At 43.2% G+C, this 23,981-nt stretch overlaps 2 protein-coding genes across 13 annotated transcripts in view; one reads left to right on the top strand and one right to left on the bottom strand.

Annotated features, from left to right (window-relative positions):
* Positions 1-16,460, top strand: part of PRIMPOL (primase and DNA directed polymerase) — a 51,224-nt gene extending 34,764 nt beyond the window's left edge. For 9 of the 12 annotated variants that reach the window (XM_062213403.1, XM_062213397.1, XM_062213402.1 and 6 more), the window contains 7 exons: positions 4,125-4,287; positions 6,700-6,788; positions 11,783-11,872; positions 11,961-12,069; positions 14,216-14,298; positions 14,380-14,426; positions 16,206-16,460. In XM_062213403.1, coding sequence (XP_062069387.1) covers positions 4,125-4,287; positions 6,700-6,788; positions 11,783-11,872; positions 11,961-12,069; positions 14,216-14,298; positions 14,380-14,426; positions 16,206-16,460 — 836 coding nt within the window. The remainder of the gene's footprint in view (positions 1-4,124; positions 4,288-6,699; positions 6,789-11,782; positions 11,873-11,960; positions 12,070-14,215; positions 14,299-14,379; positions 14,427-16,205) is intronic. The other 3 variants (XM_062213400.1, XM_062213401.1, XM_062213404.1) reach the window with 3 other exon arrangements.
* A 314-nt stretch (positions 16,461-16,774) lies between these two features.
* The window catches only part of CENPU (centromere protein U), a 45,232-nt gene continuing 38,025 nt past the window's right edge, over positions 16,775-23,981 (bottom strand). The window contains exons 9-13 of the mRNA XM_062213407.1: positions 21,419-21,497; positions 21,160-21,207; positions 20,063-20,124; positions 18,544-18,700; positions 16,775-16,903 (exon numbers count right to left, since the gene is read on the bottom strand). Of these exons, the coding sequence (XP_062069391.1) occupies positions 16,790-16,903; positions 18,544-18,700; positions 20,063-20,124; positions 21,160-21,207; positions 21,419-21,497 (460 nt within the window). The 3' untranslated portion in view covers positions 16,775-16,789. The remainder of the gene's footprint in view (positions 16,904-18,543; positions 18,701-20,062; positions 20,125-21,159; positions 21,208-21,418; positions 21,498-23,981) is intronic.

Below are 23,981 nucleotides of genomic sequence, written 5' to 3'. Positions count from 1 at the left end.
CTGTGCCCCTTGCAAAAATTTTTAAATGCATTATTGAAATATAGTATTCATATAGAAAAATAGATAGTTCTTGAGTAACTGGGTCAATGAGTTCTTAGAAAATAAATATATCTTGTTACCATATCACCTTAGATGAGGAATAGGTCACCAGGATTCCATAACTTCCTCTATGCCACTTCCAATCAGTACCTATACCTCCTTCCCCGAGGAAACTACCATTTTGTCCTCTAACACAGTGGATTAGTTTTGTGTTTTTGAACTTCATATAATTGAAATCATACAGTATATGTCTGTAGCTTCCCTTTCATTCTTTTAGTGGTGTCTTTTTAAAAATATTTATTTATTTGACAGGCAGAGAGAGAGAGACAAGGAGAGTCAGAGAGAGAGAGAGAGAGTGAACCATCTGCTGGTTCACTCCCCAAATAGCTGCAGTGGCCAAGGCTGGGCTAGGCTGAATCCAGGAGCTCTGAGTTCCACTTGGGTCTCCCATGGAGTGGCAGGGACCCAAGCACTTGGGGAGGGAGCTGGATCTGAAGCAGAGCAGCATACTTATATGGGAAGCCAGTGTTGCAAGCTGGGGCTTAACCTACTGCACCAAAAGATTGGCCCCTAGTAGTGTCTTTGATGAATCAAAGTTACTAACTTTAAATAGTAGTAATAGTCTGATTTATTAGTGTTTTCCTCTGTGGTTATTTATTGGAATTCTGAAAAATATCTTTGCCTATCCCAGGGTCTTGAAGATATTCTGCTTATCTCTATTAACTTTTTTTAAAAATTAAAATATTTAAAAAATTTTTTTGAAATTTATTTTTTAAGGAATACAAATTTGATAGGTACAACTTAAGGAATATAGTTATTCTTCTCACCACATCAGCTCTCCCACCCACACTTCCAACCCTTCTCTTCCTCCTTCTCTCCTTGCCAGTACCATTCTCCATTAAGATTCATTTTCAATTAACTTTGTACACAGAAGACCAACTCTATGTTAAGTAGATTTCAACAATTTGTGTGTGCATTTGTGCGTGCACACACACACACACAAACCTGGGAAACTGGTTTTACAATTCATTCTTAATACAACTCATTGAGGACAGAGGTCCTGCATGGGGAGTTAGTGCACAGTGACTCCTGTTGTTAATTTAACAATTAACACTCTAATGTATGATGTTAGTGACCACCCGAGGCTCTTGAAATGAGCTGTCTGGGCTATGGAAGCCTTTTGAGTCCACAAACTCTGTCAATATTTGGACAAGGCCATAAGCAAAGTGGAAGTTCTGTCCTTCCTTTAGATAAAAGTACATCCTTCTTTGATGGTGACTTCTTTTCACTGGGATCTCTCACAGAGATCCTTCATGTAGAGCATTTTTTGCCACAGTGTCTTGGCTTTCCATACTTGAAATACTCTGAGGGGCTTTTCAGCCAGACCAGGAAGCCTTAAGGGCTGATTCTGAGGTCAGAGTGTTATTTAAAACGATTGTCATTCTATGAGTCTGCTGTGTGGACTGCTTCCCATGTTGGACATCCTCTCCTTTTTAATTCTGTTACCAGGCACTTGATCCTACCTATATGTTCACTTTAACAGTTAATATGATCACTTTAACAATTAAGATGGCATTTTTACCACCAAGTTTAATGGGATTTGGAGTCCCTTGACAAATTTTTAACTGTATCCTTAGAAGTAAGTCTGTAGGAATGTATGCAGAACTATATATATTAACAGTTAAAAACGTCCTCTTCCCTCTCTTATTCCCACTCTTATGTTTTCAATTGACTTTATATACATAAGATTAACTCTATGTTAAATAAAGAGTTCAAATAGGATGCAGAAAAAAAAAGATGAAAAAACAAAATGAAACTGTTCCTTGACAGTCAAAAGAAGGGCAGCTCAAGTCATCCTTTCTCAAAGTGTCAATTTCACTTTTACAGATTTTGATTTAGGTGCTCTATTAGTTCTCACAGATCAGGGAGAACATATGGTGTTTGTCTCTTTGGACTGACTGACATCGCTAAGTACTGATGTTTTCCAGATTGATCCATTTTGTGGCAAATGACCAGATTTCTTTCTTTCTTTCTTTTTTTTATTTTTACTGCTGTGTAGTATTCCATAGAGTACATATCCCATAATTTCTTTATCCAGTCTTCAGTTGATGGGCATTTAGGTTGATTCCATGTCTTTGCTACTGTGAATTGAACTGCAATAAATATGGAAGTGCAGATAACTCAGTTGTTTACTGATTCATTTTCCTTGGGTAAATTCCCAGGAGTGGGATGGCTGGGTCATATGGTAGGTCAAATTCAGATTTCTGAGGTATCTCCATACTGTCTTCCACAGTGGCTGTACCAGTGTACATTCCTACGAACAGCGGATTAGGGTACCTTTTCCCCCACTTTCTCGCCAGCATTTGTTTGTTGATTTCTGTATGGAAACCATTCTAAGGGGAGTGGTTTATATTTGCATTTCCCTGATGGCTAGTGATCCTGAGCATTTTTTCATGGGTCTGTCGGCCAACTGATTTCCTCTTAACTGGATTTTTTGTGCTGTTGTGGAGTTTTTGATCTCTTTGTAGATTCTGGTTATTAATCCTTTATCAGTTGCATTGTTTGCAAATAATTTCTCCCATTCTGTTGGTTGCTTCTTAAGTTTCCTGTTTCTTTTGCAGTACAGAAACTTCTCAGTTTTATGTAATCCCATTTGTCATTTTTGACTTTGCCTGCCTGTGCCTCTGGGGACTTTTTCTAAGAACTCTTTTTGCCTGTGCCAATGTCTTGCAGGGTTTCCCCAATGTTCTGTAATAATTTGATGGTATTGGATTGTAGATTTAGATCTTTAATCCACATTGAGTGGATTTTCGTGTAAGGTGTAAAATAGGGCTCTTGATTCATACTTCTGCATGTGGAGATCCAATTTTCCCAGCCCCATTTGTTGAAGAGACTGTCCTTACTCCAAGGATTGGTTTTAGCTCCTTGGTCAAATATAAGTTGCTTGTAGATGTTTGGATTGATTCTGGTGTTTCTATTCTGTGCCATTGATCTATCCACTATTTTTATACCAGTACCAGGCTGTTTTGATTATAACTGCCTTGTAGTATGTCTTGAAATCTGGTATTGAGATGCCTCCAGCTTTGTTTTTGTTGTATAAGATTGCTTTAGCTATTCGAGATGTCATGTGCCTCCATATGAATTTCAGCATCATTTTTTCTAGATCTGAGAAGAATGTCTTTGGTATTTTGATTGGTATTGCATTGAATCTGTACATTGCTTTCCAAAGAATGACAGATAGAGTTAGACAGTGAGAGACAGAGAGGTCTTCCTTCCAATGGTTCACTCCCCAAATGGCCACAACAGCTGGCACTGCGCCGATCTGAAGCCAGGAGCCAGGTGCTTCCTCCTGGTCTCCCATGCGGGTGCAGGGTCCAAACACTTGGGCCATCCTCCACTGCCCTCCTGGGCCACAGCAGAGAGCTGGACTGGAAGAGGACCAACCGGGACTAGAATCTGGAGCCCATATGGATGCTGGCGCCGCAGGCGGAAGATTAACCAAGTGAGCCACGGCACTGCCCCCCCCACCCCCAGGGTTTTTATAGTCCTTGGGCAAACAAGCATTCCTTCTTTCCCCTGGCCCTGCTGGACCAAGGATGGCCCACCTTATTGATTGCCCCCACCTGGTCCTGGCAGACCAAGGTCTGCCCGGTGTCAGGTTTCAGCACAGCAGAAGCATCCTGGGCCTAGGCAGTTCCTTTGTCTTGTGAGAAGCCTGTCATGGCGCGGCTCTTGCCTCTCACAATATGGAATGCAGACGCCACAAGCAGAGAACTAACCTACTGTGCCACAGCGCGGGCCACCATTTATTTTCAATTGAAAAGTTGATACAAAACTGTCTAACTTGTTCTTTCTGGAAATAGCATTCTTCCATGTCAATTCTAGTTTACCTTCATTTATATACTGATTTAATTTTGTTAATAGCTATACCAGAGTACCTCAAAAGGCTCATGGAAAATCAAACTAAAAGATACATTTATTTTGGTGCAAACAATTCTTGAAATCTGTGCTTGCAAGGGTTCTTCAGAATCTTCATGGAAATTGCATAGATTTTATACATGTTACTTTACTAATTGTTGATGTAGGAGTTTACACAAGAAATAGAAACTTCCGGCTGTATAAGTCATCAAAACTAGGAAAGCATGTGGCTTTGGAGATTGCTGAAGATAACAAATTCTTTCCTAAACAATCAAAAACTATTCCTGAAGAAAACCAGTATTTCCTCTCTTCTTTGGTATGCAATGTCAGGTATGTAGGCAAAAATTAAACTGTTGTATACTCCTGATTATTCAATCATGAATGCTATTGCATATTGCTAAAAAGTGAATTGTGTAAATTCATCCTATCTCAAGAAAATGACTCTCCGTTCTTAGAATACTCTATTCTGAGACTTTTAGCCACTTAGTTTCCTCTTTGTATCTTTTAAATGATTATATCATGTATTTTTCAGTTTTTCTAAAATGAATATCACTTTTATAAAGAATGAAAACAAGTACCTGAGCTGGACCGGAAGAGAATCAGCCGAGACATGAACCTGGCCCATGTGGGATGCTGGTGCTGCAGGTGGAGGCTTCGCCTACTATGCCACAGTGCTGGTCCCACTTCCTTTATTTTTTAAAGTGGACATAATACTGCCTATTTTGAGAATTGTTAGTAGAATTCAATAAGTTAAAACCGTTCACATAAAACACTTAAAACAGTGCCCAGCACATGTTAGCATCTCAGGAGATGTCAATTGGCACTAGTGGTGGATCTGAGAGTCTAGGAGTTGTATCAAAATTGTGTATCTCCTGCTGTGTTCCAATATTGATCCTACAGACAGTGGAGGGCTCTTCCATTGAGTAGGATTACCTCAGGGCCCACGCTGTGGTACAGCTGGTAAAGTAGCTGACTACAGTGCCAGCATCCCATATGGGTGCCAGTTCAAGTCCCAGCTGCTCCACTTCTGATCCAGATCCCTGTTCATGTGCCTGGGAAAGCAGGGAATGATGGCCCAAGTCCTTGGGCCCTGCACCCACATGGGAGACCTGGATGAAGCTCCTGGCTCCTGGCTTCAGCCTGGTCAACCCCTGGCTGTTGTGGCTTCTTGGGGAATATACCAACAGATGAAAGACCTCTCTCTCTTTGTGTCTCTCCCTTTCTCTATAATTCTCACTTTCAAAGAAATAGATTTAAAAAAAAAAAAAATTAGGATTACCAGGGCTTGTGCTGTGGTACAGCGGGTTAAAGCCCTGGCCTGAAGCACTGGCATCCCATATGGATGCCGGTTCTAGTCCCAGCTGCTCCTCTTCCAATCCAGCTCTCTGCTATGGCCTAGGATAGCCGTGAAGATGGCCCAAGTCCTTGGGCCCCTGTCCCCACGTGGGAGACCCAGAAGAAGCTCCTGGCTCCTGGCTTTGGATTGGCACAGCTCCAGCCATTGCGGCCATCTAGGGAGTGAACCAGTAGATGGGAGACCTCTCTCTCTCTCTCTGTCTCTACCTCTCTGTCTTTCAAATAAATAAAAATAAATCTTTAAAAAAATGTAGGATTACAGGATCCGGAGCTGTGGCATTGCGGGTAAAACTGCCACCTGCAGTGCTGGCATCCCATATGGGCACCGGTTCAAATCCCGGTTGCTCCACTTCCAATCCAGCTGTCTGCCATAGCCTGGGAAAGCAGCAGAAGATGGCCCAAGTGCTTGGGCCCCTGCACCCATGTGGGAGACCTGGAAGAAACTCCTGGCTTCAGATCAGCTCAGCTCCGGCTGTTGCAGCCAACTGGGAAGTGAACCAGCAGATGGAAGACCTCTTTGTTTCTCTCTCTGTCTCTCCTCCTCTCCCTGTGTAACTGACTTTCAAATAAATAATTTTTTTAAAAAAAAGAAAAAATAGGATTATCTTACTTTTCTTTTGTGTGTCTAAGTATATACCAGATATTTTTATTTCAAGGAGCCAAGGCTGAATTTTTTTTATTACAAATGTGCCTTTTCTTTGAGTAAATTTTAATCAGTTTTTCCCTTTAATCTTTTTTCTTCATATTTTGCTCTTATTCTCATTTTTTTTTTAACTTTTATTTAATGAATATAAATTTCCAATGTACAGCTTATGGATTACAATGGCTTCCCCCTCCCATAACTTCCCTCCCACCTGCAAGTTTTTGTTTTTTTTTTTTATTCACGGTTTTATAACAGAAATTTCAAAGGCTCCATGTGTTTGGGGAATAGTACGGTAGTTCATTCCCCAAATGCCCACAACATCCAGGGTTGGGCCAGGCTGAAGTTGGGAGTCAGGAACGCAGTCTGGGTCTCCCATGTGGGTGGCAGGGACCTAAATACTTGAACCACCACTGTTGCCTCCTAGGGTGCACATCAGCAGGAAGCCAGAATCAGAAGCAGGGCTGGGACTCAGACCCAGGCTCCTGGATTTGTGATGCAAATGTCATTAAGTGGCATCTTAACTCTCAGGCCAAACTTCCCCCTGAGAAAACTTCTGAACAGTGACCATCCTACTCTTTTTAAACTGACAGATTTTTAATTTTTTTAACTGACAAATCATACTTTTTTTAAATGATTAGAATTGGAGAAATGTGGTATAGTTATGGATCTATTTGGAATTTAGTTTTCTTTCTATATATTCCTGCTTGTTTAATTCTAATGTAATTTTTAATTATTTTCTTCAGATTCTCAGATACTTTACGAATTCTAACATGTGACACACCTCAGAATAAAAGAAAGCGAATGAAGCATTTCAATAGTACCAGCCCTTCAGGTAATTTTAAAAGTAATTTTCTATCAGAATTTAATGATTAAAAACTCACTTTGCCTTAAAAAGTCATACAACTTAAGTATTCATCTCGGCTGATTACTGGAGATGACTGTGAGGTTGCTATTCAAAGTGAAAAATGGTTTTAAAGATTATTATTAAACTATTTACTAGTTTTCATTGTATGGAATTTTTCAAAACAGTATAAGGTGATTAGATTTTTTGATAAACACATATGAAAATAAAGCTAAAAGTTCTCTTTACACTTTTGTCCACAGTCCAAGAGGGGGAACCCTGCGGTAGTTTGTTACTTCGTCCTGCGGCGCTCTCCCTGTATTTTCAGTACAGGGAGATCTTCCTGATGCTTGTAGTGACTGCATAGTTTTTGTAGTATGACCCTGTCATGATTTACCCATTCTTGTCCTGAAGAAGTGTAGATTTTTCTCTTAAGATTCCTTACATAAACCCTCCAGTAAATATTTTTATTAATATATTTCAGTATATTGCTTTATTATAAATAGGGAAAAACAAAAATAATTAAAGGTACAACAAAATTGGATTGGTGACATACCAATATTCTGTAGCCATTAAATTTAAATTTATAAAGCCTATGTAATATGTAAAATGCCCACTTATGATAAGATACAAAAGGCACTAAAATTTCATATGGTATGACCACAGGTTAGTACAACTTTTTTGGTAGATTTCACAGTTTATTACGGTTTTGTCATTCAAAACCACCTGTTCAACCATGTGCCACCTGCTTGGTGCAGTGTGAGTCAGATCGTTGCCTGAAACTCTGATGTCCCCCGTTGGGATGCCTGGTTTGAGTTCCTGCTACTCCACTTCCCATCCCGCTGCAAGCCAGTAAGCATCCTCAGAGGCAGCCAGTAATGGCTCCAGTACTTGAGTCCCAGGTGGGAAACCCAGGTGGAGTTCCGGGCTCCTGGCTTCAGCCTGGCTCAGACCTGAGGCATCTGGGGAGTGAGCCAGGGAATAGAAGATCTCTCAGTCTGTCTCAGTGCCTTTCAAATAAAATGGAAATAAATAAAAATCCTTAAGAGTGGAATGCAAAAAGTCTGCAAAGTAATCTGTACTTTAAACATGTTTAAATGGTTTTCTGGAATTCTGGCTTGTTCAGTTGCTTTGTTGTTACGTCACAGCAGCCAGTGACCGTTTGCTTCAGTTGGAATACGCCTCCTAAATCCAGCTTCATTGCAGATTCCAACTTCCTTGTTACCCTATGTCATTTGCCCTAGAAAACTTTTCTTTAGGGTTAAAATGGCTGTGTGAATGGCATCTTCAAGTTTTCTTGAAAAGATATAATGGCAGGGCTAGTGCTGTGGCTCAGCTGGTTAATGCCCTGGCCGGACGCGCAGCCATCCCATATGGGTGCCGGTTCTAGTCCCTGCTGCTCCTTTTCTGAACCAGCTCTCTGCTATGGCCTGGGAAAGCAGTAGATGGCCCAGGTCCTTAGGTCCCTGCACCCATGTGGGAGACTCAGAGGAAGCTCCTGGCTCCTGGCTTTGGATCGGCCCAGCTCCAGCCGTTGCGGCCAACTGGGGAAGTGAACCAGTGGATGGAAGACCTCTCTCTCTCTGCCTCTCCTCTCTGTGTAACTCTGACTTTCAAATAAACAAACAAATCTTAAAAAAAAAACGGCTCACTAAGCTAATCCTCCGCCTGCGGTGCCGGCACCCCAGGTTCTAGTCCTGGTGGGGGTGCCAGATTCTGTCCTGGTTGCTCCTCTTCCAGTCCAGCTCTCTGCTGTGGCCCGGGAAGGCAGTGGAGGATGGCCCAGGTGCACCCTTGCACCCACAAGGGAGACCAGGAGGAAGCACCCGGCTCCTGGCTTCAGATTGGTGCAGTGCACTGGCCGTAGCAGCCATTAGGGGGGTGAACCAACAGAAGGAAGACCTTTCTCTCTGTTTCTCTTTCTCTAACTCTGCCCGTCAAAAAGGAAAAAAAAAAAAAAAGATATAATGGAAATCTGAAAGTTTTCCCATGCCCATGGTTCTTTCCCATTGTGGCTTTCCAGGCAAAGTAAGCTCCAGATGGTTCTGACTAAAGTAAATATGGCTGCCTTTCTTTCCAACCAAAATTAAGAAACTGCAGGTAGACAGCACCCGACTGTGACTAAGTCTTGCATCCCAGAAGCTCCTGTACCGTTTGAGCTGTGGGAGTGGTTTCTTGGAAGACAAGAACATCTCTTCTTGCTAATGCCACAGCATTCGCAGCTTTTAAACATTTTATCAATTTTTATTTATTTGGAAGATTTTCCACCCATTGGTTCACTCCCCAAATGCTTGCGGCAGTGTGGGGTGGGCAGGCTGAAGTGAGAAGCCTGGAGCTCCATCTGGGTCTCCACATGGATGTAGGCACCCTAATTCCTTGGCCATCATCTGCTGCGCTCTGGTCTGAGCATTAGCAGGGCGCTGGGATCAGGAATGTGGCGAGGACTTGAATGCAAGCGTTGTATGGGAGGTGAGCATCCCAGGCAGCACTCAGCTGGTGCACCAAATGCCCATCGCAGTTTGCACCTCTGGTTGGCACTGAAGGAGCTCCTGCACCTGCTGCAGCCAGAGCGTACTCAGTGTGGACAAGTTGACCTGCCAGGCCGAAGGCGGCCAGTGAAGAGCTGCAACCTGCTCCTCACATCCCTACACGTGGGAACTGCCTGGGTGACATTTTCTTACACATTTGTTTCCCCTGCTTGTTTAACATGGATTTCTTGACATTGATCTGGAACTCACTTCTCTCATTTTTACATTAATATATTTTCTTTATTTTTTAAAGATTTATTTGAAAGGCAGAGTTACAGAGAGGCAGAAACAGGGAGAGAGTCTTCAATCAGAGAGAGAGAGAATGAGTCTGCAATCTGCTGGTTCACTCCCCAGATGATCACAATGGCTGGAGCTAAGCCGATCCGAAGCCAGGAGCCAAGAGATTGTTCCCAGTATCTCGCAAGGGTATAAGGACCCAATGATTTGGACCATCCTTCTTCTGCTTTCCTAAGCCATAGCAGAGAGCTGGATAAGAAGTGGAGCAGCCAGTACTTGAACCAGTGCCCATATGGGAAGCCGGCACTGAAGGCTGCAGCTTTACCACTATGCCACAGTGCCAGCCCCCACATTAATATATTTTCTAAAATCTCTCCACTTATTTTCATAAAGAAAATATAGACTTCATTTTGGAAAACTATTTGTCTTCATTTATTTATTTATTTATTTTCATTTTTTGACAGGCAGAGTGGACAGTGAGAGAGAGAGAGAAAGGTCTTCCTTTTGCCGTTGGTTCACCCTCCAATGGCCGCCGCAGCTGGCGCGCTGATCCGATGGCAGGAGCCAGGTGCTTCTCCTGGTCTCCTATGGGGTGCAGGGCCTAAGGACTTGGGCCATCCTCCACTGCACTCCGTGGCCACAGCAGAGAGCTGGCCTGGAAGAGGGGCAACCGGGACAGGATCGGTGCCCCGACCGGGACTAGAACCTGGTGTGCCGGCACTGCAAGACGGAGGATTAGCCCAGTGAGCCGCGGTGCCGGCCGATTTGTCTTCAAAACTTAAATAAGGGGCCAGTGCTGTGGCATAGTGGGTAAAACTGCCACCTGTAGAGCTGGCATCCCTTATGGGTGCCAGTTCGAGTCCTGGCTGCTCCACTTCTGATCCAGCTCTCTGCTATGGCCTAGGAGAGCAGTGGAAGATGGCCCAAGTCCTTGGGCCCCTGTACCCACATGGGAGATTAAGAAGCTCCTGGCTCCTGGCTTTAGATCGGCCCAGCTCGTCATTGTGGCCACTTGGGGAGTGAATAAGTGGATGGAAGACCCTTCTGTCTCTCTGTAACTCTGCCTTTCAAGTAAAATACATCTTAAAATAAAACCCTTAAATAGAATTTTAATTTTGTTTGTTTATTTAAAAGGCACAGCAACAGAGAGGTGGGTGGTGGGTGGGATGAGGGAGAGACAAAATGATCTTGTTTTCATCGGGTCACCCGCACAAATGGCCACAACAGTCAGGTCTGGGGCAGGCCAAAGCCAGGGGCTAGGACATCCTGGTGTCCCAAATAGGTGCTTAGGCCATATTCTGCATAGGCACGTTAGCAGGAAGCTGGATTGGAGGCAAAGCAGCCGGAACTCACATCAGCACTCTGATATGGGATTCCAGTGTTGACAGTAGCAGCTTAGCCCACTGGGCTACAACATTGACCCCTTACATGAAGTTTTAAATGCATCATTCTACATTACAATAGTTTCAGAAATATAATTGAACTGTTAGTGCCCCCTAAAGGCCACAGGGAACACACCCATAGCAAGCAAGTTGAGTTTGTTAGTCGTGGAAACAGTGGGGAACCTTGGAGGCCACTTTGTAGGAAGGTGAGAGAATTTCGAGGAAGGTTGGGTTTGTTCCGAGTTGGGTGTCTCAGGGACAGTTCTGGTTAGCTCAGTAGCCGTTATCTAGAATGCAGGCGGGCTAGAGGGAAACTGAAGCTATGGTGGTACGGCCACAGCAGTTGGCCAGAGTAGGGGGGCAGTTGGTGATTTTTGTGGTTTGCTAAATGCTCGTGTTCTGACTGTCCAGACATGATTACAGAGTGCTGTTGTTTTAGTCGTGAGTCCTCAGGACCACAGAGTGGCCTTATCTGACTTTGAAGTTCTGTAAGATCATTTTTGTTCAACAGGAGGCTGGCTCGTAGCAACATCAAGCCCTTGGATGTGAGGGGCTGTTTTTCTCTTTGTCAGAATGAACAAAGTCGTTAAAATTATTTGTTATTTTTATGAAGATTAGTTAACACTGAACCTACATGAGAAGTTTCAATGTTATCTACTTCCATGTAGGGTAAAAGAACCTATGAGTTAACTGCAAATTGCCAAACCCCCCCCCCCAAAAAAAAAAAAAACACCCAACCTGGAAGGGTTGCAAAACCCATAACTGTTGTAAAGAGCAACTCAAAATTTAAGTTCTCGACTTTCAGGTGTTCCATTTTGAAATAATTCCTCTCTTGCAGTAGACACCATCGAAGGTTGGCAGTGCTCGCCCTACCCTGAGGTCGATCAGTTTGTTCTTTCCCTGGTGACTAAAGCTGACATCAAAGGAGGTACAGCTCATCTTGTTTTTTATTATGTTATATTTTGTTATGTTACATGATGGCGTCATTATCTTTAGAAACATTCTTTATATTTTAGGAATTAGGCGTTGGAGCTACTTTTTCCCAGAACAGTTGTTGGTTTATGATATTTTCAAATATCGCTGGTGTGAGAACATTGGAAGAGCCCACAAGAGTAATAACATCATGTAAGTAATCTTGTTTATTAATGTCAAGATGCATTCTGAATGTTTATAACTTTTTTTAAAGATTGTTTTTAAATTTATTTGAGAGGCAGAGTTATAGAGGTGGAGAGACAGAGGTCTTCCATCCACTGGTTCACTCCCCAAATGGCTGCAATGGCCAGAGCTGAGCTGATGAGGAGCCTGGGGCCAGAAGCTTCTTCTGAGTCTCCTTCGTAGATGCAGGGGCCCAAGCACTTGGGTTATCTTCCACTGCTTTCCCAGGCCATAAGCAGGGAGCTGGATCGGAAGAGGAGCAGCCAGGACACAAACTGGTGCCCGTGTGGGATGCTGATGCTGCAGGTGGAAGCTTAGCCTAGTAAGCCACACCACTGGCCCCCATGTTTACAACTTTTAAATAAAGCGGACAATATAAAAATGTAACAAGTTAAACTAATTAGATTATTACATTTGTTGGAGTTTATAATATTCAAAGATCTTATTACATTGCTTCTAACATATGGCAGCTTTATTTGTCCTTTGATAAAATTACATAGTCTATAATCTTGAGAAGACTGAAGTAGAATTAAGGACGAAAAAGCAAGCAGCAGGCAGGGAGTAGATGTGATGAAAAGGGTGTTCTAGATACCTGTGGAATTGATTGAAACTGGGCCGATTATGGCAAGACAGCTCCTCAGTCAGTGCTACAGAGCTGGAGGTTAAGGCTGTGTTAACTAAATATAGATAAATCACACATAACTGAGCTATTGGATGCTTGTTAGAAATGCCAGGCCCTGTTTTAGGTAATTTTTTAAAATGCTTCTAGCAAAACAAGAGGAAGTAAAAAGATGAAGTAAAACTAGAAATATGATCTAAAATAATAAAGGGATATAGTCAGAAGGGGGATAAAACAGAAATTAGTTACAACATGGGGAATGTTATTTCATATTTAATGTCAAAGCTGATACTCTCACATAGCACATGTGCTAGAAGGGGGAAATGATCACAGTGTTTGTTGGGAAATGTGTGGCATGATTCAGTGCGATGCTTGATATTCTTAAATTAAAAACAATCTTGAAAAGCTGTATTCTTGGGGCCACTGTCGTGGCCTAGCACAGTAAGCTGCAGCTTGCAGTGCTGCTATTCCATACCAGAGCACCAGTTCAAGTCCGGGCTGCTCTCCTGTCCGTCTAATGCGCCTGGGAAAGCAGCAGCAGATGGCCCAAGAGCTTGGGTCTGTCACCCACGAGGGAGATCTGGGTGGTTTGTAGCCACATTGGGAAAGAGCCAGTGTGGATAGAAATCTCTGTTGCTTCCATGTGTGTTTCTCTCCCTCCCTCCCTTTTAAAATAAATAAATCTTAAAAGAGAATTACATGCTCAATACACCAAGCTGTCACAAAAAAAAGATCCCCACAGTCCTGTAACCCAGTGAAAACTACAGTTAGCACTGATGTGTCTTTCTAGTCTTCTGTGCGTGGACATTTACAAAAAAAAAAATAAGATTGTATTATATCCAATTATTTAGTTGTGAAATATTACATGTAATATAATGTATAAGTAATGTGTGCCTCTTAAAGACCAATGCTAAAATTGCATTGTGTGCAATTCGATGGATACAGGTAGAGAACTGTTGTTTTTTTTTTTTTTTTTTTTTTGACAGGCAGAGTGGACAGTGAGAGAAAGACAGAGAGAAAGGTCTTCCTTTGCCGTTGGTTCACCCTCCAATGGCCGCCACGGCTGGCGTGCTGCGGCCGGCGCACCATGCCGATCCGATGACAGGAGCCAGGTGCTTATCCTGGTCTCCCATGGGGTGCAGGGCCCAAGGACCTGGGCCATCCTCCACTGCACTCCCTAGCCACAGCAGAGAGCTGGCCTGGAAGAGGGGCAACCGGGACAGGATCGGTGCCCCAACCGGGACTAGAACCCGGTGTGCCGGCGCCGCAAGGCGGAGGATTAGCCTAGTGAGCCGCGGCGCCGGCCTGAGAACTGTTTTATCTTTTGGGGAGATCTTCTGTCAGTGTGTACGTGTTCCTCCTGGTTTTGTTTGTTGTGTATCTTCTTTTGTTTTTACTTTAGTTGAAGATTTAGTCATATTTCTTTTAGACAGCATGTAGTTGGATTTAATTTTCTATACAGCCTAGGTATTAATACTTCTCTTTTTTTAAACAAAGGATTCTGGTTGATCTGAAAAATGAAGTTTGGTATCAAAAATGTCATGATCCTATATGTAAAGCAGAAAACTTCAAAACCGACTGTGAGTTATTAATTTTTACATTTACCATAAAGTAGAAGTTAATGTTTATATAAAAATAGTTTTAATATCTTTCTGATTCAGGTTTGCCATTACCTGCTGAAGTATGTCTTTTGTTTCTTTTCAAAGAGGTAAGTGTAGTTTTGTATCACTGTCATTACCAATTCTTGGTATTATAGTATAAATGAACCATGAACAGTGTCCACTAAGTTTTTGTTTTTTTGTTTTTTTTTTTTGACAGAGTTAGTGAGAGAGGGGAGAGAGAGAGAAAGGTCTTCCTTCCGTTGGTTCACCCCCACAAATGGCTGCCATGGCCGGCGCACTGCGCCGATCCGAAGCCAGGAGCTTTCTTTTGGTCTCCCAGGCGGGTGCAGGGCCCAAGCACCTGGGCCATCCTCCACTGCACTCCCTAGCCACAGCAGAGAGCTGGCCTGGAAGAGGGGCAACCGGGACTAGAACTCCGTGTGCCGGTGCTGCAAGGCGGAGGATTAGCCTAGTGAGCCGCGGCACCGGCCTCCACTAAGCTTTTTAAGCACAATGTTTGTAATACATTGTTTTCACTTGAAGATCCATCATAGCGATTTTCCTACCTCAGTATATATTTAATAACACATACCTCATTCTTTACTGCATAAGACATAGTACACTTTATTTAACCAGTCCTAGACATTAAAGAGGTTTCTGGTTGTGTAAGCCAAAATACCCTTTTTTGTTTCTGAGAAATGAATTTCTGGCACAGTGCTTGCACCAGACATATCAGAGTGCCTCCTCTGCTTCCTGCAGCCCACATGGGAGACCTGGATTGCATTCCAGGTTCTTGGCCTGGCCCTGGCCGTTATGGTTATTTGGGGGAGTGAACCAGTGGATGTGGAATCTTTGTGACTCTGCATTTCAAATAAAAAAAAATTGCATATACCCTTTGCTGCCATTTTTTCCCCAAAATTGTTTGAAAGAGTTACACAGAGAGAGGAGGAGAGGCAGAGAGAGGTCTTCCATCTGCTGGTTTACTGGCTACATTGGCTACACAGCCAGAACTGTGCCGATCCAAAGCCAGGAGCTGCTTCTCCCACGAGGGTGCAGGGGCCCAAGGACTTGGGGGCCTTCCACTGCTTTCCCAGGCCATAGCAGAAAGCTGGATTAGGAATGAAGCAGCTGGGTCTCGAACCAGTGTCCATATGGGATACTCGCACTGCAGGTAGCAGCTTCACCCACTATGCCAGCCCTGGGTACATGCAATTTTTAATCGTGGTTTGACAATCTAGTAATACCACCAAAATTTCTTTCAAAGATCTTTATTTGCCCAAATAATTTACATTCATTGTAGAAAAAAATCTTCCTCACAATTTGAGCAGCGATAACTGATGGAAGATACAAGCCAAAACCTTTACAACATTTTTATCTGTGTTCATATTTTTAAAACCAATAAGTATACATAGTATTCTGTAGGGCCTTTCCTTTTTAAGGTTTGAGATGGAAGTCTTCCATCCACTGGTTCACTGCCCAAATGGCTGCTTCTGGGTCTCCCACGTGGTGCAGGGAGTTGGAGCGGAAGGGGGCAGTTGGGACTCGAACCAGTGCCCCTACAGGATGCTGGTGCCCCAGGTGGAGGCTTAGCGTACTATACCACAGCGCTGGCTCCACACCTAATTTAAGCATGTAGCTGAGGAATAAGGACATTGTTACTTGGCTATGGTAAAGGAAGTTAAGAAAATTTAACATCAATATTATCTCATGGAAGCCTTAGTGATTAGTCCTTTGCACCTGTTAAACAGTTAAGTCTGTCTGAAACATCTGTGCCACTGCAAAAACATTTACTATTCTCATTCCTATCGAACTGGTCTTAAGATCTAGTTGTAATTCTACATAGACTGAGTATATAATGAAGTCACCACATTTTTTTTTTTTAAAAGGAAGAATTTACAACAGGTGAAGCAGATGAAACTAGGAACAATGACACCAAGAGCCCTCATAAACCCTCACCTGGAAAGCTGTCAACAGGTGCAGCCTCCGACCCTGGCTGGGACAATGGCATGGATGATGCTTGCTTTTTAGAAGCTATTGAAGATGCTGAACTAGCAGAGGCTGCCGAGCGCAGTCTTCTGAGTGACAGGAGTGGAGTGGACGAGATTCCTGATGAGCTAATGATGGAAGTATTACAAGAGTAGCCAACTATGGACACTTACATAAGCAGCCTGTAATCGGTGAGATTTGTAACATAAAAGATCATATTCAGTCTTTCCATAGTTCCCAAATGTTACATTATTTTCCAACTAAGTAAATCCATTTTATTGGAAATTAACTGTAGTATTTAGTCTGTGTTCACATTGTCTTAATTTTACAGGTTAAAACTTACATGTTTGGGGCTGATTCAGACAGGGTTTGAACATTTTTAGATTACTCAAGACATGATCCTAAAAGGACCAGGGCCTCAGACTATTAATAAGTACCAAATCCTGGGGACTGGGCCCTGCTTGTTTTCAGAAGGGCTGTCTTTTCAGTCCTGGTCCAGGAGATTCTCCAATTGGTGGTTGATAGTTTGCAAATTATTTTCAGCTCCCAAAAAGGTCCTTGCTTTAAATAACAGAGCTGGGAGGCTGGATGAATCATACTGTTGAAAGAAAATAATTCAGATTAGCTAACATCAAAAACTCTTACAATCCTATCTTTACATACTTCAATCTGTAACCAATGGAAAACTCCTCTTCCTTTCACTTTTACAATTGGTTTCAATTCATTTCCTTAGGATATAAATGATAGAACATTGCAAAGGAGTGGCTCATGACATCTGAGTGCCTGGGGCAGGTCAACACTTGGTTTGAGCAAGTCTGTTTGATCTCATGTCTATTTTAAAATACACACACAAAACATAAGGCAGCTTTACTTTTACTGGAAGAAACGAAGGATGAGAACACCCAGCTTATAATAGCTCAAAAGGGAAAAAAAAACCTCTAAATCCACTCTAAGAAAACCTATTGGAAGGATCAGTTCCGTGACTAAAGACAAAATTACTATGCAAGTCGAACAAAATCAACTCATGATTTTAAACTAGTAAGCCAACCCAAACCTCCTGTTGCAAAATGATTAAATTCCTCTTAACAGAATTTTGTCATACAATTTACCATATGTTGAGAGAATTCAAGAGCCTAATTAAGACACTAAGCACCTGCTCTCAGGGCGTGGAGGAAGAACTTGCTTGGTGCTACAGGTTTAGTTTAGGAAAAGAGGTGAGGCCGAGAAGACGGCTGGGAGTGGTATGTTCTAAAGGTACAGTCGCTGAATTTGTTTTAATGAAAGTGGTTGCTGTTTGGTACTTTGTTTGCATCAGTGTCAAAATTTTTTTTTTGGACAGGCAGAGTGGACAGAGAGAAAGGCCTTCCTTTTTCCATTGGTTCACCCCACAATAGCCGTTGCGGCTGGCGCACTGCGCTGATCCAAAGCCAGGTGCTTCTCCTGGTCTCCCATGGGGTGCAGGGCCCAAGCACTTGGGCCATCCTCCACTGCCCTCCCGGGGCCACAGCAGAGAGCTGGACTGGAAGAGGAGCAACTGAGAAAGAATCTGGTGTCCCAGCCGCGACTAGAACCTGGTATGCCAGCGCCGCAGGCGGAGGATTAGCCTAGTGGGCCGCGGCACCGGCCCAGTGTCAAAATTAAAATGTTACCAGATTTGTTTTCTAAATTCAACTTTAAGTTGTCCACCTAGTATAATTTTACATTAAAGTGTATATTAAAAAGTCCAGAAATGGGGCCAGCACTGTGGCCTAACAGGTAAAGCCAGCATCCCATATGAGCACCTGTTCATGTCCCGGCTGCTCCCTGCTGATGGCCTGGGAAAAGCAGTGGGAGATCCACATGAAGGTCCTGGCCCAGCACTGGCTGTTGCAGCCGTCTGGGGGCGTGAACCACTAGATGGAAGAGCTGTCTCTCCTCTACCTGTGACTTTCAAATACTCCTGTTTTGTTAATAAATTTTGTAGTTAATTTTTTTTAAACCAACAATATTACTTTTTCTTGCCATTTCTGATTTTCAACTTCTAAAACCATACCTGCCATTTATAGATAATGGCTAGACATAAAAAAATTGTGGTTGTGCAAAGCCTACTCTTCCCTTAATGAACTCGGTGAGCCTGGCTTTTCCTGTACTTCTCCAGCCTTCATCACACAGCTACACATGGGTGGCCTAACTCCTCTCCCTCGCAGTGCTGCAGCTCCCCTCTTGAGGCAGAGTCAAAAGTAAAACAATCCACGTTACCGTTTCCTTGGTGCCTGGTTCTTTCTCTTGAAGATCTGAATACTTGTGATAGAGCTGTTTTAAATTAGATAAGAAGTCTGCTGCCATCCTCAGGGAGGACTTTCTCTCCTGAAGTTCCTCGTATTTTGTTTGTAGCTGCTTCAGCTGGGGCTCTAACCTAGAGCAAAAAGAAGTACACTGGGTGAAGGATGAAACACCAGGGTGCTGGCTGCTCAGTCTACCTTCAGCTCTGACATCAGGAATGCATGAAAGGCTCCGGGTTCTACTTTGAAATGTAGGAGAAAGGCAGCTTTCAGCCTCGCAGATGAGCCGCTGGGGCCAACTGCTTCAGCTCTCAGAACTTGGGACTTACCGACAAAGGGAATAGAAAAGGAGTTTTATTTTGTCAAAGAAAAAATGCTAACCAAACTCTTGTCGACTATGATGTCACAAAATAAGTCCTTTTAAGCTGTCCTTTACAGTGGCCAAGTGCAGCGTTTTGTTAGACTCACTACTGAGCTGGGAGGATTGGGGTCTGACAGCGAATCCCAGCTCCCCCACTTCTTTGGGGTTTGACTGTTGGTATGTTACCTCTCCGTGCCTAGTTTTTCCAACGTAAAGTTAAAACAATAATATACCTCCCCAGCTTCTAATACCATGTTAGAAAAGGAACTAAGGAAGTGTGTTTTTAAAATGTGTAAGGAAGCCTTATCCCAGTGATAATAACCTCCCTCACTGATGACAGGGCCGGTCAATGGGTGAAGTCAGGAAAGCGCCCCCCACCCAGGGGACTGCTAGATGTAGGCTGTCATACTACCTTGGCTGTTCTTAGCTGCAGCCTGGGCCAGCACCTGTCTGTAGTCTAAATTTGGAAGCCAATGGACTGGACAACCAATGTCTCCCTCTTCAACTCCTGCCACAGTACTTTGTACTTCCCTGCACACTGTCTTTTCTACAGTCCTTTCCCAAGCTGTCGTACATCTCCTTCAGAGCAGACAGCCTCTGATACTGCTTTACTATCAAACTTCCAGCTCACCCCACAGTTACAGAAGAGCAGGAAAAAATACTTGCAGGCTGCTGGGAGTGCCACCCACGGTGTGTATGTTTCAACAACACAAACACAAACGGCCAACATTTACACAGCACCTAACTATATATGGTCTGTTAGATAGCATTATGCCTTTATACAAAAGAGGGAACTGAGTTATTAACAGGTTAAGTGACTTGGTTAAAGTTGCACAGGCAGTGAGGGGCAGAGCCTGGATTCAAACCCAGGCAGTCTAGCTGCATAATTTATGCATTAATTTAATTGGGTTGCCTCTCAGGCCACAGCTGAGAGAAGCTGGGACATCAGTGGTGAATCCTCCCTTGCTAACGGGGTCTGCAGCGGCGTAGCATAAGCTGCCCTCACTGAGCATCCACATTCAAAGATAACCTGGAGTCTTCGTACGGCACAGCAGCAAGTATTAACTCCTTCCGATGACGTAGCATACTGAGGTCCTTTGAGCTATGTCCTGTCACAGGGCTGCTACTATCTTACCGAAGCAGTTCATCCTGGACTTCAATCAAACGCTGCCTTTTCTTCTTGATATTTGCAATCACCTAAGAAGAGTAATTTCTTTGTTAATTTTGTAAGTGTGTGAGCACTGCCAGGTACACGTGCCAGGTATTAAAGTACAGGGGCAACAAGACAGACCAAGCCCTCCATCATGGAACTGTCAGCCCAATGGAGAAGGCGGGCATTACACATACATACAGTATGGAACTATCATTTGTGATGTGTACTGCCAGGAAAAGAGGGACCCTTGGAATAGGGTGGGTGGGTGGGTGGGGGATCTCCTTCAGGAGGATCTGGAGAAGGTGAGGGGCTAGATCCTCAGTAGATCCCATGAGCTAGACAGATGTGATCTTGCAGGACAGTGTCGTGATCTGTTTTGTATTTTTAAAATTATTTCAATGCAAGTTTTATTATCTCAGCTGTCTCATTAGTCACTGCCTAATACTCTGCTGTTGGACATCCATAAACAATGTAGAAATGACCAAAATGAGATTACGTTTGAAAGAAAAAACGATGTGTAATTGCCGGAAGACAAATGTATATTTCTCAAGTTCATTTCTGTCACCAATGTAGAGGAACAGTGACTTTGCATCCTGGATTCATGGAAGTTTGGTGGTGGAACCTCTGAGGTCGTTTGGTCCACACATTCACAAACAAGAAAAGGGGAATCCCGCATTCACTGGCTTGTTTCCCAGTGCTGCCTACTGACGTGGCAGAGTCAGGACTACACGTGAGGTCTTGGGACTCCTAACCCGGTGTTCTTCCTGGGCTGCCCTTTTTCCTTAGACAACGCTCTAAAAGGTTTTGCTTTTTGACACCCACAAAAGCAATAAATGTACATTACGTAACACGTACCCCTATAAGGGACCATTTTGGACGTTGATAGCCATTTTCAGACCAACTGTGAGATATCTTTCAAAAAGATTTAATATCACTTCCTTGAACATCAACCAAACAAGAGTCTAAAAAGATAAAAATTCTTACCCAAAATTCTAAAGGCAACAAACCCCAAAGTCAGGTCCTAACCACCTGTGTTGGTATCGTGTAGTCACATCACCCTAATCACTGACGTCACTTACCTTAGTGTTCTTCCTTTTCAGATTTTTCAACATCTGGGCTTCTTTAAGCTGTATGAAACGAAAAATAATTCCTGTGCATTTCCCAAGATTAAACATGTTGACAAATTACATTTAATTTAAAAACAGCATGTAAAATATGGGTAGTGCTAATGACTTCATTACCATATAGCCAGAAAATGCAAGCTTTTCTATGCTAACGGCATACTGCCTCAGGATAAGCTGAAAACCCTTAGGCCAAGAAATCTGTCAGTGAGCTTACCATTTTGATGAGTTCTTCTTTAATATTGCAATAAAATTTATTGATGGCTTCTTTACAAATTTCAGATTCTATTCTTTCTCTGTAGAGGAGTTAAAAAAAAAAAGGGATCAAACTAGGTATCATGAAGGATTTTGAAATGTGTTTCTCTGGCTTAGCATATATAATATACATGCACAACTTGGCATATACCATTTAAAAAAATCTAAGATGGTAATATTCCGCCCGTGGTACTTTCTCAGACAATTTAGGAAACATGTCTCAGCAAAAGAAAATGACCAGAAGTACCCTTCACCAACAGATGGGCAAGCCAGAGAGTGGTTGTGCCCAAGCTCACACTGTTAAGCAACCCTCCGGGGAGAACTACATCTGATGGCTACCCCGAGGGACCCAAGAACCCTCTTCCAATCACCTTAGCTCAACTACTTCCTTCCTCTTAGAACCATTAACTCACGACTTTGGGGTTTAACATCCTGCATGAGGTTAGTAGTCAAATCATACTCAAACCAGAACACTTGAGTTCCTATTTTCAATTTAGTTGATTTCTTCTCCAATTCTTATTATTTGTCTTCCGCTTCCTTTGGGTTTCCTTTGCCTGTACCTGTACGTGTACCTGGATTGCCGAGTTAGATGACTGATGCACTGCTTTGATTGCATCCCACAACATTTTTCACTTTCACTGGGTTCAAACACAGTTTTCTGTTAAGGTGTTGTCTTTGACATACATGTTCTCTAGAAGTATGTTGTTTAATTGCCAAGTATTTCAAAAATTTTTTCCAGCTGACTGCAACCAGACATTGTAAGATTTCTATTTTCCATTTCTTAGGGTTGTGCTTTTTATGGCCTAGAATGTGATGTCTTGACAAATATTCCTTATAATGTTGAGAAGAATGTGTAGTCTGTGTTTTTGAAGTAGCCTGCAGTCTACAGCTATCCATAATAGGTTGAACACCCCTTATCTGAAAACCCAGCATCCAAAGTGCTCTGAAATCCAAAGTGCTGAGTGCCAACATCACACTCAGTTTTGGATTTTGGATTCTTGGATTAAAGACACTCAGCCAATTAAGTGTGTGCAGATATTCCAAAATCTGAAAAGCTCAGAAATCTGACATTTCCAGTCCCAAACACTTCAGATAAAGGACACTCAGCTTGTACAATGCTTCTTATCTCTAGCATTTGTTTTACTGTTTGAATTTATAACTCTTGGAAGCAGGGGTTTGATGCAGTGGTTAAGATGTTGCTTGGGCTGGCGCCGTGGCTCAACAGGCTAATCCTCCGCCTTGCGGCGCCAGCACACCGGGTTCTAGTCCCGGTCGGGGGGCCAGATTCTGTCCCGGTTGCCCCTCTTCCAGGCCAGCTCTCTGCTGTGGCCAGGGAGTGCAGTGGAGGATGGCCCAAGTGCTTGGGCCCTGCACCCCGTGGGAGACCAGGAGAAGCACCTGGCTCCTCCCATCGGATCAGCGCAGTGCACTGGCCGCAGCGCACCTACCGTGGCGGCCATTGGAGGGTGAACCAACGGCAAAGGAACACCTTTCTCTGTCTCTCTCTCACTGTCCACTCTGCCTGTCTCAAAAAAAAAAAAAAAAAAAAAAAAGATGTTGCTTGGGCGGCCCATAGGCTACATCAGTGTGCCTGGTTTGAGTTCCAGCTCTGCTTCCAATTCTAGCTCCCTGCTGATGTATACCATTGGAGGTGGCAGGGGGTGGCTCAGTGTGTGGATCCCTGCCAGCCACGTGGGGGACCCCGACTGACTTCCTGGCTCCTGGATTCGGCCTGGCCCAGCCTCGGCTATTGCAGGCATTTGCGGAGTGAACCACAGTAGATGGAAGAAATCAATATCTCTATTCCACCCCTTCTCTCTCCCTTTCAAAAAAAAAAATTTAAACAAGAATTTGTATCTCTCTGCTTATATCACTCCTCTTCTCCAAAGAAGATACAAATGGTCATGCAGCACATGAAAAGACAATACTAACACGAGGGCAGTGCAGCCGGATCTACAGTGGCCCTCCATACCCACTGGGATGACTACTGTGACACCACACCACAACACGAGGGCAATGCAGCCGGACCTACAGTGGCCCTCCATACTCACTGGGATGACTACTGTCACACCACACCAGAACACGGGTGTTGGCAAGAATGAGCAGAAAGTAAAGAAGACACAAATTACTGGAAGGACATTGCATGCTTATTGACTACAAGACTTAATATTGCTTAAATACCCATACTACATTAAATAATACACAGATTCATTGCACTTTCTTTCAAAAGTCCAGTGGCAATTTTTGCAGCACTAGAAAAAAAAATCCTAAAATTCATGTGAATATCAAAAGACCCCAGAGAGCCACAACAATCTTAAGAAAGCTGCAGGCCTCATACTTTCTGATTTAGAAACATATTACAAAGCTACAGAAGTCAAAACAGAATGGCACTGGAATAAAGACAGAAATACAGACCAATAAGACTGCATAGCAAATCCAGAAACAAACTTTCATGTACACTGGGGGCTTCTGTCAGTGCGGTGCCAAGACTACATAATGGGGAAGGATAGGCTCTTCAGCAAGTG

This window comes from Lepus europaeus, chromosome 16 (assembly GCF_033115175.1).
Source record: "Lepus europaeus isolate LE1 chromosome 16, mLepTim1.pri, whole genome shotgun sequence".
Taxonomy (NCBI): Eukaryota; Metazoa; Chordata; class Mammalia; order Lagomorpha; family Leporidae; genus Lepus; species Lepus europaeus.
Note: the sequence above shows the minus strand (reverse complement) of the source record. Positions and strands in the feature narration are given on the sequence as shown.